This window comes from Macrotis lagotis, chromosome 1 (assembly GCF_037893015.1).
Source record: "Macrotis lagotis isolate mMagLag1 chromosome 1, bilby.v1.9.chrom.fasta, whole genome shotgun sequence".
NCBI lineage: Eukaryota > Metazoa > Chordata > Mammalia > Peramelemorphia > Peramelidae > Macrotis > Macrotis lagotis.
Window position 1 is genome coordinate 240,973,497 of NC_133658.1, and position 16,611 is coordinate 240,990,107.

Consider the following 16,611-nt stretch of genomic DNA (forward strand, 5'->3'; position numbering starts at 1 on the left):
TCATTCACTAAACTAGAATATCTGATTATACTCCAGAGAAGGAAAGGAAAGCTGGTACTATTTCAATTGTTCATGGTTCTAGTGTTCCTCCATCAAGAAGTGAGTGTCTTCCACATTCTGCCTTACTGCCACTGGGAAAAACGAAGTACTAAAGTTTCCAAACCACCACCCAGAAAAATGCCAAAACATGGAAAGAGAAGTGACCTGGCATTGTGGAAAAATGGGAGTAAAATTTTCCCTAAGACAGCATGGTGAAATTGAAATAGTACTAGGCCTTATATTACCAGGAGTTCTAGAGCTAGTTCTAATTAGCTCTGGGACCTTGGGAAAGTCATCCCATTACCCCAGATCTCAGTTTCTCTATCCATAAAATGAAGTTGAATTCAAGGAATTCTAAGGTCTCTCCCAGCTCTAGGCCTTCAGTTTCTTCATCTGTAATATGGGGAGAATAAAATTTAACAAAACCTGCCTCATACTAGTTTTGTAAGGGTCAAAGGAGGCACTGTCTTCCTTGAAAAAGCCCTATGGGATAGTTAGTAGTAGCTACATTATCATCCTCATGATACAGAAAAGGGAACTTCTAGTTCATCTTCTGCCATGCTCATGGAATTTATCTAAGAATTTCAAAACAAAGGAAACGATGAAGACATATACTCTTCTGTGGCATAGCCTCTCTGGTTTCATTTGTCCTAATTCTGGAACTTGCATCACTTTAATCACACACCAAATCCAAGCAGGAGTCAGCCAGTCCTGTCAAGATAACAAACTGATCATAAGGAATGGAATTCGGGGAGGGAAAAGTTAGGTTTATTTACTTCTTTAAACCAAACCTGTGCATTGATGTTAAGATCTCCAGGTGAATAAATATCTCTATATGTGAAAATCAGTAATTATTCTGCAATTTAAGACCCTGAAATATGCAACAACCATTCTGTGGTCATACAAGCTAGCATTTTTCAGAAAGTGGACTTGATCTTCCTGACTCCAGAGCCAGTTTTCTGTCCACTATTCCAATCACCTTGATTGCATTCTACTTGGAATCAATAAGCTACCCAAATATGCTTTTCAAATAGACCCAACCAAAATCCTACATACCTCTAACTGTACCAATTAGAACCCAAACTGATAAAATCTCTTTGGTAGCTTATGATCATACTTTATGGATTCAATGTTACTCAACTTCAGTGTGTCATTTTCTCACCCCACTCCTATCTAGGGAAAAAGTCACCTAGCCAACCTACTTCAAAGCAAAGCAGTTTGCCCAAATCTATTTATCATGAAAAATATCCTAGAGTCATTGTTACCTTTGCCTATTTCCAACTTGAGAATGATTTTTACCATCTGTTCAAATATGGCACCTTCAGTGCAAGGTCATTATACATTATTAGGTGAGAGAGTAGACTTGGGAGTTGCTCATGACCTACTTCAGACTACTTTGGGAGCTATACAAAAGGACCATCACAAAAGGCAAATTTTTTAAAAGTGCATTTTATCCCTCTTTTAATTCTTCTGAAGTTAAAAATATCAAGTCCTACTCCTAAGGAAAAAACAGTTTAACAGCCCTCCAAAGTCCCAGGAAACAGAATGATCTGTCTGGGATAGATGACTACAGAGGACTAGCAGGAGAAATGGTGAGCAAAGGCTCCTCCCAAATCCTTAAAAAACAAAACCAAATTATGGAACAGAAACTGTGATAAATACAGAACAATACAAGTGAAAAGTTAAGAAGAATGAAAACAAAGAAAAACAATTTGCCCAAATCCATGGTCTTGCAACTAATAATTGGATTAATAATGAATAGCCTTCTACTTATCAGATGAAATTGTTGCAAGATACTTTATTTTAAATCAGTTCTTTTTTTTTAGGGAGATTTGTTTTAATTTATTTTAATGTACTAAGAAATATTTTCACAGATTTGTTTAGGGTTCCTAACAAATTCATACAAATTACTTAGAGGCCTGATTGCAAACCAAAACCAGGTCTTTTGGGTGGCTCAGTCAAAGATGTAAGACCACCAGCTGGCTCACAAGAGAAACGTCCACTCCTTGGTCCAGGTTTTGGAACATTGCCAGCTTTTAGGTCATCAAGTATCTCTTCAATATCCTTAGGTGTCAAATCTTCATAGTAATTGTCATTTATTTGAATCATAGGTGCATTTACACAGGCACCTAAACATTCTACTTCTATTAGTGTGAAAAGCTTGTCAGGTGTAGTTTCTCCAACCTTAATACCAAGCTTTTTCTGAATGGCCTCCAGTATGCTGTCAGAATCCCAAAGCATACAAGGTGTAGTGGTACAGACTTGAATATGATACTTTCCAACTGGCTTTTGATTATACATTGTATAAAAAGTTGCCACTTCATAAACTCTCATTGGAGGTACTTGCAAAACTTCAGCAACCTTGTTCATGGCAGAGATGGGCAACCATCCATTCTGCCTTTGGGCTAAGTCCAGTACTGGAAGTACAGCTGCTGCTTTATGTCCCTCTGGGTAATTCTTTACAATTGCTTCTATCCTCTTGTAGTTTTCTGGTGTAAAATCAAATGGAGTATCTGGGTTACTTTCAGGAGTATCTCTGTGAACAAATAAGGCTCCTCCAGCTCCACTTTGGGATGAGGACAGGAACACGGCAGAGCGGGTCTCCCGGCTGCCCCCACCGCAGTCCCAGGGCCGCGCCTAAATCAGTTCTTCAAATGCCAACTATGTCCAAGTTTTAAAGATAAAAAATAACAAAGTGCATGCCAACTACTGTTTATAATCTCATAGAATGGATTAGGTTGATAATATTCATGTCTATATTTCAAAAAGATGTGATTGGCACTGGAGATATAAATGGAGTTTATAATGAGGTCATGAAATATACATCAATTTGTATGATTTAGTAAGAAGTAGTTTCTTTTACTAGGCTGGAGCGAAAAGGTTCAGTTCTGTGGGTCACATAATTTGCCCTTCATTTATAGCAAGTAGGTGCTTAATAGGATATCTAGATAGCTCAGTAAATAGATTGCCAGTCCTGGAGTCAGGAAAACTCATCTTCCTAAGTTCAATTCTGGCTTCATACACTTACTATCTGTGTGACCCTAGGCAAATCACTTAACTCTGAATTCTTCAGTTTCCTTACTGTAAAATGAGCTGGAGAAGGAAATGGCAAACCACTCCAATGTTTCTGCCAAGAAAACCCCAAATGGGGTCATGAAGGGTCAGACATAATTGAAAATTACTTAACAACAAAGTGCTTAGTTTTAATTGAATTCAATTGAATTCTTGACCCCTACAAATATTAAGAGAACAATTTGCCCCTTTTTCAAAGTCTTTCTGGTCTTCCTCCAGGTCAGCATCACAGTCATTGAAGCTCGGCAGCTGGTGGGGCTAAATATGGACCCTGTAGTATGTGTGGAGGTGGGAGAGGACAAGAAGTACACCTCCATGAAGGAGTCAACCAACTGCCCCTATTACAATGAGGTCAGTGACTCTGTGGCTCCAAGATATTGGAGGGACACTGGGAAGATGGTCCTTTCCTTCCATACAGAAATCTTGACTTCCTGCTCCCTGTCAATCCTACTTATAAAGAACTTCATGAGATGGGATGTCTCATTTAACCAAGGGGTCTTAGAATACTAGCTGGAAGAACTGGAAGAATCCTTTATAGAGTGATATAGATATAGATATTGGCATCTGTTATATATATATAATATATATATATATTATATATATATATATACACATATATGTGTAAATAAATGTATTGATATATTTTCATGTTCCATGGTCCTACACAACCCCTTAGGTCTCACATAGATCACAGCAGTCATTGCTAGTTCAATCACTTTGTGATGGCTTAGCTTAAAGGGCAGTTGACCCACCTTCCAGACTCTTACAGGCTCCCTGTTGGTCCCAGATCCACACCCTTTATTCTGTTTGGGGTAGGGTACAGAGTCAAGAGACATATGTGCCTGATTTGTTCCTTTCTTCTAAGAAATAACTACATACATAGTTGCTTCTTAAAGATGATTTCTGCAGTTTTCTGAATCTCTTTTCAGGCTCTCTGGGAAACTGGAGTATGCTAGAGTAGGGAAGAGAATTATCAGTAACAATTCTATTCCTTCCAGCTAATTGAATTCCCTGTAGGCAACTAGTCAGGCCTTAAGACTTATTGGAGGAAGTAGAGTGATAGTATAAATGGAATTTATGCTTTAATCAATCAATAACCATGTTGGAGATGAAAAGACCTCCCATCACTCCAAAAAAAAATTGGCCCTCTCCCTCAGCGAGTTTCTATTCTGTAGGGAGATAAGCTGTATATATCTAAATATATATGCAGAATATTTTTAAAGTTTTCATTTTTCAAGTATTTATTTTCTCTCTACCCTACCCTTCCCCCAATTTAAAAGAAGAAAAAAAAGTTCTTGAAACAATGACTGTTAAGCCATGTTTCTTTCATTCTGTTCTTGTAAAGCTGACTTTTTAGGACTCAAGAATAAAATATTTATCTCTATCAAATTTCATCTTACCAGATTCAGCCCATACTCTAAATGGCCGAGATTTTTTTGGATCTTAACTGCAATCCAGTGTATAAGCTAGCTCTCCCTTGTTTCATCTGTAAATGAGCAATTTATCCATATATTTATTTTTAACTTTTTTAATTAGCAAGTCTTTCTCTTCCTCCCATATGCTCCTCACAAATAGGAAAAAGAAAAACCTCATAACAAATATGCATAGCCAAGCAAAAACAAATCCCTGTCCTATACATATTCAAAAATGTATGTTCATTCTACAAGAGATAGATAACCGGTTTCATCATTGACCCTGGAATCCTGTTTGGTTATTGCAATGATCAGTCATTCAAAAATCTTTGTCTTTAAAATGTTGTTGTTATTGTATAAATTGTCCTCCTGATTCTGATCATTTCACTATGTACCAGTTCAAATAGGCCAAGATTTCTCTGAATCTAATTGTTTCATCATTTCTTGCAGCATGACAATATGCTGCATACCATAATCTTTTCTACCATTCTCCAGTTGAAGAGCATCTTCTTAACTTTCAGTTCTTTGTCACTTCAGAAATAATTAATGGTCTTAAATATTTTTACACAGATGAGCCCTTTTCTTCTTTCTTTGGAATATAGGTCTATTTTTAATATCATTTAGTTCATAGATATACATAATTTTGTGATTTAGAGGCTATATTTCCTATTTGTTTTCCAGAATAGTTTGGACTAATTTACAGTGTCACCAACAATGCCTCAATATGCCCATTCCATTTTTGCCTTTAACATATCATTGATAACTGAGAGAATATGGAAAAAAGGGCATTCAAATCCTAGACCTTTGACCACAAATCTAGAGTACTCTACACTGTACTAATGAAATAAAATATAAAAAAGCATAGTGCATAAATTAAATCACTATAGAAATACAAGCTATCTGAAATAGTAGTACAAGTAGTATTGAGGGACACATTTGATTGTGGAAAAGTCCCTGATCAATATGAGTCTGGTTTTCCACACAGAAACACAAAACGGTCTCCTGGTGTTTAAGGAGCACCTCCCCCTAAATATGGAAGCTATAATGCAATGGCTTACACCTTCACCAAGTAAATATCCATAAGAATAACAACAATAATGGTTAGAATTTGTATTGTGTTTGAAGGTTTGCAAAATGCTTTGTTTTCTCAATTTTGTGAGTTGAGCTCTTATTATCTCCATTTTACAGATTAGAACCTTGAGATCAAGAGAATTTAATTTACTTGTCGAAGTTCACATGTCTAGGAAGGATCTGAAGGGGAATTTGAATTGAAGTCTAGTAATCCATTCCCTATGTCAAATTGATCTTTGCATAAGTCTGAATTACTCTCTAGGGCCCAGATTTCCTTCAATATACTAATACGTCAAGGTTCTATCATTTTTTCCCCCTCTTCACTGAGGCAGTGAACTCCTTTGTAGACCATCTTCAAGATTTGCCATAACTAAAAGATGTATAGCCCTGTGGCCAACCTGGGGTTGAGCCTCTCACTAATCAGCACTCAGAACTCACCCAAGGCTAGTCACCAGATAATGAACACAAAATGACACTGAGCTTTGACTTCAAGCTTTTCTATCTTGGAAGACCCTGAAAGAGCTGGCAGAACCCAGCCTCACCTCAACAGCAAAAGTCTATGGAGGAAAATTCTGACCAAGGGGGATCCTATATTTGTTTCCACTAAATTCTTCCATTTCTTTCATCCTTCTGTAGATCTTCTCTAAGATCCTGACTGGATGGTCTATTGTTTTTCACTAACCCAAAAATATTCTAACGCTGTCTTTGTTCCTTTTAGCTCTTCTAGGCTACATATAGAATTTAATATAAATTTATGACTACAATGAAATCCATATTGCCTAATGCATATAATAATAAAATGTAATACTGTCCAAATGAATGGGTTTTGAGGGCTACTTGTGGTCCACAGGTCAGGGATTGAACACACCTGCTATTAAAGATCGTTCCTTTAGCTCCAAGCCTTCTCATGACTATATGAACTTTCTTTCTTGTTCACTTAATCAGTTGTGTTCCTGGGCTCATCCTGGATGGGTTTCCCATTGTCACAGATTATGTGGACTCCTCAAAATCATTCCCAATAAAAATATCTAGATTTGACTCATTTTAACAAAAATTGAAGAAGCAAGGTTTTGATTTGGTTTTTTTTAGTTTTTGGTTTAGACTCTTTCTGGCATGGAAATTCCTGCCACTGATGTTCAGTGCAGCTGGACTTATCTGAACACTAAAGAGCTAACTGTTTCTCAGGGTAGCAGTGAGGCAGTGAATTCCTTTTAAGACCATCTTCTAGACTTTCTATAACTAAAAGATGCATAGCCCTGTGGCCAATGTGAGGTTGAGCCCCTTATTACTCAACTCCAAACTCTCAAGCTGTTTCCATCCATCATGCTATGAAAACTGACCCATGAAAAGTTTTTTATATTCTAGAGGAAAGGGGGAAAGAGAAGGGAAATAGAGAAGGAAAAGACACAACCAATACACAAGTAAATAGCAGGTGTTATAGACTTAGGTCAACCTTATCCTATCACTGATGGTTTTTCTACACCCATATGTAGATAAAGGAAACCAAGGTCTTTCTTAGTCTTTTTGCTTTATGTCAATAAATATCGTATCTCCATGGTCATGATCAAGAGTTCAATATCAAACTATATATGGTTTGGGATTTATTCACTCAGCAAACATTTACTAACTACTTCCTGTGGGCCAGGTTGGGTGCTAGGAATAAAAAAAGGTAGAAACAGTCACTGCCCTCAAGAAGTTTATCTGTCAATGGGAGAGATAAGCAGTACATAGACATATAAAAGATAATTTTTATAATAAATAAATAAGCATTTATTAAATACCAACTATGAACCAGGAACTATGAAAGGTCCTGGGTCCATTAAATAAAAGTGAAACGGGATCTGCATTCAAGAAGCTTATATTCTTCTCTATCTCTCAAACCTCTCTATCTCTGGGATTATCTCTCTGTCCCCATGTCTCTGTCTCTGTTACTGAGTGGAGCATTATAGATATTAAGGATAATTATGATGTTGTTATTAACCCTTCCTCCTCTTCATGCCCCCAACTCATGATTGTCATCACTGAACTAGCTGATTCTGACATACCTATCTCTCAAGGTTGCAAATCAGACTTCTAGAGTGTACTGGGTTTTAAAACATCCTGCTCCTATTAACAGAGTGCCAGGGATCCTTTCCTAATTAGTACCTCCTGTCAAGCAAGGGGTCACCCTCCCCAGGGAGGAGCCAGGCTCTCTCCTCTCCTTTATCCTAACTCCATGGCTAAGGGGAAATGGCATGATCTCTTGCCATCACCCAGAGTCATGCTAGGGGGTACAGACAGGCACTTCCAGGAGGAAGGGTCTGGGTACTGCCAGTTGGGTGACATGTAGTCCTGGGTCCTTCCTCCCCCAGTACTTTGTCTTCGACTTCCACGTCTCTCCTGATGTCATGTTCGACAAGATCATCAAGATCTCGGTGAGTTTGGGCAGCAGCTCTGAGTGAGGGCAGCTGAAAGAGAAGGGGGCTCAAGGCAGGAGAGGCTGAGAGCTGAGAATGCCAGCAAGGCCTCTGAGGGCAGCCCCTGCTCTGCCAATGTCCCTCCTACCTCATGGCCCCTTCCACCCTCCCCAAGTTTATTTAGACAGCTCCCAATAACTCATTGCACTCAGGCTGGAGAGTCAAACTGACTACTCTCCCAAATCCTCATAAAAGACCAATGCACTTATTGCCCCCATCCCAGTTAACCCAGCCCCATCCATTATGGATGGACAGCCCCATATCTGCTCTGACTGATGGCAGCTGATTCTGTCTGGAAGGTGATTCACTCCAAGAATCTTCTACGCAGTGGAACCCTCGTGGGGTCCTTCAAGATGGACGTGGGAACTGTATACTTGCAGCCAGGTGAGTAGAGCAGTCACCAAATTATCCAGGGTCTAAACTGGGAGCCTGGTGAGTAATCAGATATAACACAGTGTAATGTAAATTCACCAAAGCTTAACTGAGTCCCACTTATAGGAGTGCTAGGGAGTGGGACTGCTAGAGAGTGAAGGATTCAAAGAGAAAATACCACACATCCCCTGCCCTCACTGAATTTATTATCAAAGATAGGGTTGAAACAGCAGTAGAACCAAAAAGGACCTTTGAGACCATACTGACTCATCTTACAGAGAAGGAAACTGAGGTCCAGATCAGTGAAGGCACTTGCCCAGTAAATCACAGCTAGCTCATAACAGAAGCAAAATATGAACCCAGGTCCTCTGACTCCAAAAACAGTGTTCTTTTCACTACATAACAACACTACTTCCCCCCAGAACTATCATAAAACTTAGAGCTCGGGCTCATTTTAGTCCAATCCCTCCCATTTAAAAAAGGAGAAAACAAAGGATCAGAAAGGTTAGTTGATTTGCCAAAGGTCACACAGAAGCATCAGAATTCCAAACCACTGGTTAACTCCAAACCCAGCACCCTTTCTGGTTCAGGTCACTGCCCCTCTGTGAGCATTTACATACAGCACAAGGCCAAGTGGGAAGAAACGCAGATTAAGAGATCCAAATAAATTCCTATGGGAAATTTAAGGCAGGTGAATTCATTTTCATCTGCACCAAACAGGGAAGGCTTCATGGAAGAGGTGTTGTCAGCTAAACTAGACCTTTTAAGGGAGAAATGGATTTCAGCAGGTGGTGATATGAAAGGAGTGGATTTTAGACTTTCACAAGTAGCAGCCCACCTAGTCAACTGAGTAACCACAGAAGGATAGCAAGGGTGGGAGTAAGAAGTGCTTCTTAAGGAATTAAAACAGTGCCTTTCATTCTTTAGAAGCATAGAAATGCCCAGAGTCAGCACCTGTTTAGCAAGAACAATTAAGAGCTAGGGAAGGGGGTAGAGACTCACTAAACATTATTACCTGATTGAATTGCAGAGCAGGTGTCCAGGAGAGAGTTTACTCAATATAGGGAGCTCCCTACACCAAGGATCTCAAAACACAAAAGATTGTGAGGCATAAAGAGTAGAGAACTGGTTTTGGAGCCTGGAAGGTCTGGGTTCAAGTCCTAACTCAGATACTACAATTTGGAGAGAGGATCTTAATTTGTTTTGGTGGAGAAAGTTGTTGTTTGTTTGGTTTTGTTGAATTCAGGAGTTTTTCCCACCCTTATCTCTAGTCTCTATATGTATGAAGCCCATAGGGCTTCATATATAGGTTATTTCACTGGCATAGGAAAATAATTTTTTCTCTTCAAACAAATCAGTGCCTTCTCTCTCTAATTTGCAGTTTATAGTAGCCTATAGAGCTGAGGGATTGTCATTTGCCAAGAGTTACATGTCAGAAGCAGGTTTTCCTAGCTCGGAAGCCAGCACTCTATTGGCTGTGCAACACTGTTCAACAGGCATTGATAATACAAAGACAAGAATACCATGATCCCTGCCCTCAAGAAACTCTCCTAACAAACCTTCCCAGATCCAGAGGAGATAATCTCCTCTGTAGTATTCCTTAGTGGCTGCTAGGTGGTGCCACAGGGCATAGAGTGACTAACCCAGAGTCTGGAAGACGCCACTTTCTGAGTTCCAGTCTGGCTTCAGATCCATACTAGCTGTATGACCCTGGGCAAGTCACTTAACCCTGTTTACCTCGGTTTCCTCATTTGTAAAATGAGCTGGAGAGGAAATAGCAAATTCCTCCTGTATCTCTGCCAAGAAAACCTCAAATGGAGCCACAAAAAGTTGGATATGACTGAAATGACTGACTAACCAACCCAAATAGCAAATCTGCCTTCAAATATTTATTGGCTGTGTAGTCTTGGGCAAGTCACTTAACCCTGATTGCCTCAGTTTCCTCAACTATAAAATGAGCCAGAAAAGGAAATGACAAATGGCTCCAGCATCTTTGACAAGAAAAACCCAAATGGTGTCAAGAAGTGTCAGAGATGATCAAATGAACAACAAGGTTAAAAATTTAAAGATTTATAACCTACTTTAAAAAAAAACTGTCATCTTAGTTTTTTTTTCTTACAACCCTAGGAGCTAGGTGCTATTATTATTTTTATTTTATTGATGAAGAAATGTTTTCAAGTAGAAGTAAAAGTAACTTTCCCAAGGCTAAACAGCTATTAAGTGCTCGAGACCGGATTTGAATTCAGATCTTCCTAACCCCTGGTTCAGTGCTCTATTTACTGAGCCACCTAAATACCTTCCAGTTACATGGAATGCCTAGTCCTTGCTATGGTCCTCTGCACACAGCAAATGTTGGCTAGCTGACAAGTAACCAGATACCCACAGTTTGATTGATAACTATTTACCTAAACCCCTAATGAAGGGCTGCAGAAGATAAAAAGAGAATAAGAGCTGTTTCTATAATATCCCAGTGCTTAAGGTGGCTCACAACAGAACAGTAAGTGGACACCCTTTGGTAAATGTATCAGTTGGGAATGAGAAAGAGAATGTACATGATACACTCAAATTAATAAGTAACCACCAACATGGCTCAGTGCACAAGAACTAACAAAGTGGTCAGACATGGCAAATGGCCATGTTCTTGTACACATGTGTCTCAATGATTAGTCATGCATCCTTAACTCATGGTGTAGTAGAGAGTTTATTGGACTTGCAGTCAGAAGACCTGTTTTTGGATCATGGGATGACCTAGAATAAATCACCTGGTCCTCGAAGATAATAATTTTTCTATTCTATAAAATGAGATTGAACTAAAGGACAGCTAAGTCCAAATCTATTTGGACTCAGATCCAAATCTACTATAAATTCAGTGAGCACTTAGAGCCTCAAAGAATATGTAGGTAGCTTCTTAAAAAAACACATTGAAATCTCCATTGGTTTTTTTGCCTCCAGCTTTCCAAACACCATTTGGAATTGTATCTTTTTAGGGTTCAGCACACTGGTAAATCATTACAGTTGACAGAGTAAGTAAGGTGCTTGAGTGTCCCTTATAGGTCTAAAACTTAGGCAAAAGAAGGGAAGAAATATAAGAAGTAGGGTAAGGACCTAAAGTAGGGAATGATGGAGAGAAAGAGCAATTATATGTAAAAACAATTTTTAACATTCATTTAAAAAATTTTTATTTCCAAATTTTCTCCCTTCTTCCTCATTGAGAAGGCAAGCAATTTGATATAGGCTTGTATAGTCATGCAAAAATAGTTCCATATTAGTTATATTGTAAAAGAAAACACAAACCAAAAAAAAAGAAAAGAAAACTCAAGAAAAAAGTTTTTTTAAAAAATGTGCTTCCATCTGTATTCAGACTTTGTCCCGTCAGTTTGTTCCATCATTCTGGGGATGAATAGCATTTTTTCATCATATGTCCTTCAGAGTTGTCTTGGTCATTATATAGACAAGAATAGTTCAGTCATTCATAGCTGATCGTCTTACAATATTACTATTACTTTGTATGTAGTACATTGTAAGTGTTTCTAGATTTTTCTGAGATTTTCCTTTTCTAGGTTTTCCTGCTCATCATTTCTTAAAGCACAATAGTATTCCATCACAATCACATAGCACGATATGTTCAAATAGTCCCCAATTATGGGCATCCTCCCAATTTCCAACTCCCTGACACCAGAAAAGAACTTCTTTAAATATTTCTGTACATATGGTTTTATAGCCCTTTTAGGCAGAGTTCCAAATTGCTCTACAGAAAGGTGGAATCAGTTCACAATTCCATGAACAGTTCATTAATGTCTCATTTTCCCACATCCCCTCCAATATTTGTCATTCTCCTTTTCCTATTAGCCAGTCTAATAGTTATGAAGTAGTATCTAAGAAGTGTTTCAAATTGCATTCTTCCAATTAATAGTAGTTAAGAGTATGTTCTCATATGGCTATATAGATAGTTTTTACTACTTCATTTGAAAATTGTTCATATCTTTTGATCATTTATCAGTTCGGAAATGGTTCCTATTTTACAAATTTTATTCAGTTCGCTATGGTTTTCTATAGTTGAGAAAAGAGGCCTCTATCAGTCTAACACTTCAAATTTTTTATAGTTTTGATTGCTATTCTTTCTCTCCTTTTACCTTGTCCCTTCTCAAAAGTATTTTGCTCCTGACTACTATCTCCCTCAATCTACCCTCCCTTCTATTACCCTTACACTTTTCTTATTCCCTTTCCCTCCTACTTTCCTGTGGGGTATGAAAAATTTCTATACCCAACTGAGTGTATATGTTATTCCCTCTTTGAGCAAATTCTGATGAGAGTAAGGTTTACTCACTCTCTCCCACCTCCTCCATCTTATCCTCATCTATAAAAGTTTTTTTCCCATTTCTTTTATGTGAGATAATTTACCCCCATTCTACTCCCTCCCTTTCCCTTTATCCCAGTGCATTTCTCTTTCTCATCCCTTACAGTTACAAGTATCATTTTCCCATATAGGGATATAAGCAGTTTAACCTTATTAATTTCCCTTTCCTGTTTCCTTTTTTATGCTTCTTTTGCTTCTTGGATTTGAAAGTCAAATTTTCAATTCAGTTTGTCTTTTCATCAAGAATGCTTGAGGGGCAGCTAGGTGGTGCAGTGGATAGAGCACTGGAGTCCTGGAGTCAGGAGTACCTGAGTTCAGATCTGGCCTCAGACACTTGGTAATTGCCTAGCTGTGTGGCCTTGGGCAGGCCACTTAACCTTACCATTGCCTTGCAAAAAAACTTTAAAAACTTAAAAAAAATGTTGAAAGTCTTCTATTGCATTGTATGTCCACCCCCTCCCCTTAAATAATTATACTCAGTTTGCTGAGTAGGTGATTCTTGGTTGTAAGCCTAGCTCCTTTGTGCTCCAGAATATAATATTTCAAGTCCTCTAATTCTTCAATGGGGAAGCTGCTCAATTTTGTGTTATTCTGACTATGATTCCATGATATTTTAATTGTTTCTTTCTGGATACATGCAATGTTTTCTCCTTCTTGTGGGAGCTCTGTAATTTTGCTGTAATATGTCTGGGAGTTTTCATTTTGGGGGATTTTGTTCAGAGTATTGGTAAAGTCTTTCCATTTCTATTTTACCCTCTGTTCTAGAATATCAGGGCAGCTTTTCTTGAGAATTTCTTGAAAGATGATGTATAAGGTCTTTTTTGATAATGGTTTTTCAGGTAATCCAATAATTTTAAAATTATCTCTCAGATCTATTTCCAGGTCAGTTGTTTTTCCAATGAGATATTTCACATTGTCTGCTTATTTTTTCATTATTTTTGGTTTTGTTATATTGTTTCTTGATTTCTCATAAACTCATTTGCTTCTATTTGCTCAATCCTAATTTTTAAGGAATTATTTTCTTCACTGAGCTTTAAACTTCCTTTTCCTTATGATCAATTATTTTTAAAACTTTTTTTCCTCCTCATTGACTTTTCCCCCTTTTTATACCATTTGTTTTTTCCCTTGTTTTTTAAGGTTTTATTTATTTTCTTTATCATTTTTTTAGGTTTTTGGGGGGTTTTTTTGCAAGGCAAATGGGGTTAAATGACTAGTGCAAAGCCATACAACTAGGTAATTATTAAGTGTCTGAGGCCAGATTTGAACTCAGGTACTTCTGACTCCAGGGCCAGTGCTCTATCCACTGTGCCACCAAGCCCCCAAGAGGGGCCTCTTTATCATTTTTTGTGTCTCCTTTACCAAACTGTTGACTCTTTTTTTTTCATTATTTTCTTGTATCATTCTCATTTATCTTTCCAACTCTTCTTCTATCTTTCTTATTTGATTTTCAAAATCCTTTTTGAGCTCTTCTGCCTGAAACCAATTCATATTTTTCTTGGAGACTTTAGATGTTGATTTTTATCTTTGATTTTATTATCTTCTATGTGTTTTGATTTTCTTTTTTTAATTAATATTTTGTTTGTTTTCCAATTATATAACAATAGTAGTTTCTACTTATTTTTTATAATGTTTTGAATTTTACAATTTTTCCTCCACCCTTCCTTCCCTCCCCCATCCCCCCCCATGGAAGACAGTCTGATAACGTTTACTTTGTTTCCATGCAATACATTGATCAAAATTGAATGTGTTGAGAGAGAAATCATACCCTTGAGAAGAATAAAATATTAGACATAGAAAATTTGTGTTGTATGTAAGACAGTTTTTTTTTTTAAATTGAAGGTAATGGTCTTTGGTCTTTGTTTAAACTCCACAGTTCTTTCTCTGGATACAGATGGTATTATCCATCACAAATACTCTAAAATTGTCCCTGATTATTGTATTGATGTAATGAGCAAGTCCATTAAGGTTGATCATCACTCCCATGTTGTTGTTAGGGTGTACAGTGTTCTTCTGGTTGTGCTCATCTCGCTCAGTATCACTTTGTGCAAGTCTTTCCAAGCTTCTCTGAATTCTAATTCCTTTTGGTTTCTAATAGAACAACAGTGTTCCATAACACACATATACCACAATTTGTTTATCCATTTCCCCAATTGATGGACATTCACTTGATTTCCAATTCTTTGTACCACAAGCAGGGCTGCTATTAATATTTTTGTACAAGTGATGTTTTTACCCTTTTTCATGAACTCTTCAAGGTATAGACCCAGTAATGTTATACTGGGTCAAAGCATATGCACATTTTTATTGTCCTTCGGGCATAATACCAGATTACTCTCCAAAAAGATTGGATGAGTTCACAGCTCCACCAACAATGTATTAGTGTCCCAGATTTCTGAGATACCTTCCAACACTGAACATTGTCCTTTCTGATCATATTGGCCAATCTGGTAAGTGTAAGATGGTACCTCAGAGCTACTTTCATTTATATTTCTCTAATCAGTAATGATTTAGAGCAATTTTCATATAACTATTATTTATTTATCTGTAATTGCCTTTGTATGTCCTTTGACAATTTGTCAATTGGGGAATGGCTTGTTTTTTAAAAACATTTTGACTCAGTTGTCTATATATTTTAGAAAAGACTCCTTTGTGAAAAATGCTAGTTGTAAAAAATGTTTCCCAATTTACTAGATTTCTTTTGATCTTGGTTACAGTGGTTTTGTTTCTGCAAAAGCTTTTTACTTTAATGTAATCAACATTATCTAATTTGTTTTTAATGTTGTTCTCCATTTCTTACTTGGTCATAAACTGTTTCCCTTTCCATAGAGCCCTAATCTCCTAGTTTGCTTATAATATCGTCTTTTATGTCTAAATCCTGCACCCATTTTGAACTTATCTTGGTATAGGGTATGAGATGCTGGTCTAATCCAAGTTTCTGCCATGCTTATTTCCAATTTTCCCAACAGTTTTTATGGAAGATAGAGTTCTTATCCCAGAAGCTGAACTGGGTTTATCACACAGCAGATTACTATAATCATTTCCCACCATTTCTTTTGTACCTAATCTAATCCACTGATCCACTACTCTATTTCTTAGTCAATACCAGACAGTTTTGATGACTGATGCTTTATAATTTTAGATCTAGTAAGACTAATCCACCTTTTTTTTCACTTTTTTCATTAAGTCCCTGGATATTCTTGACTTCTTATTTCTCCATATGAATTTAGTTACAATTTTTTCTAACTCATTAAAGTAATTTTTTGGAAGTTTGGTAAGGAACTAAATAAGTAGTTAAATTTAGGTAGAATTGTCATTTTTATTACATTAGCTTGGCCTATCCATGACCAGTTGATATTTGCCCAGTTATTTAAATCTGATTTTATTATATGAAAAGTGTTTTCTGAAATTACCTTAAATGAAATTTTTCTTTCTAGTTCTTGCTGCTGTATCTTGCTAGAAATATATAGAAATGATGAGGAATTATGTGTTTATTTTATGTCCTGCAACTTTGCTAAAGTTGCTAATTGTTTCTAGTAATTTTGTAGATGATTTTTTGAGATTCTCTAGGTATACCATCATGTCATCTGCAAAGAGTGAGAGTTTTGTTTTTTTCCTTCCCATTCCAATTTCTTCAATTTCTTTTTCTTGTCTTATTGCTGAAGCTAACATTTCTAATACAATATTGAATAGTAGTGGTGATAATAGGCATCCTTGTTTCATCCTTGATCTTATTGTCAATGCTTTTAGCTTATTCCCATTGCATCTAATGCTTGTTGATGCTTTCAGATAGATACTACTTATCATTCTAGGGAACAATCCATTTATTCCTACT

At 37.2% G+C, this 16,611-nt stretch overlaps 1 protein-coding gene and 1 pseudogene across 1 annotated transcript in view; one reads left to right on the plus strand and one right to left on the minus strand.

Moving 5' to 3' along the window:
- OTOF (otoferlin) overlaps positions 1-16,611 on the plus strand; it is a 178,847-nt gene that overhangs the window by 109,194 nt on the left and 53,042 nt on the right. Inside the window, exons 11-13 of the mRNA XM_074188236.1 lie at positions 3,331-3,462; positions 7,946-8,008; positions 8,350-8,434. Coding sequence (XP_074044337.1) covers positions 3,331-3,462; positions 7,946-8,008; positions 8,350-8,434 — 280 coding nt within the window. The remainder of the gene's footprint in view (positions 1-3,330; positions 3,463-7,945; positions 8,009-8,349; positions 8,435-16,611) is intronic.
- On the minus strand, positions 1,949-2,494 carry LOC141515528 (NADH dehydrogenase [ubiquinone] flavoprotein 2, mitochondrial pseudogene; annotated as a pseudogene).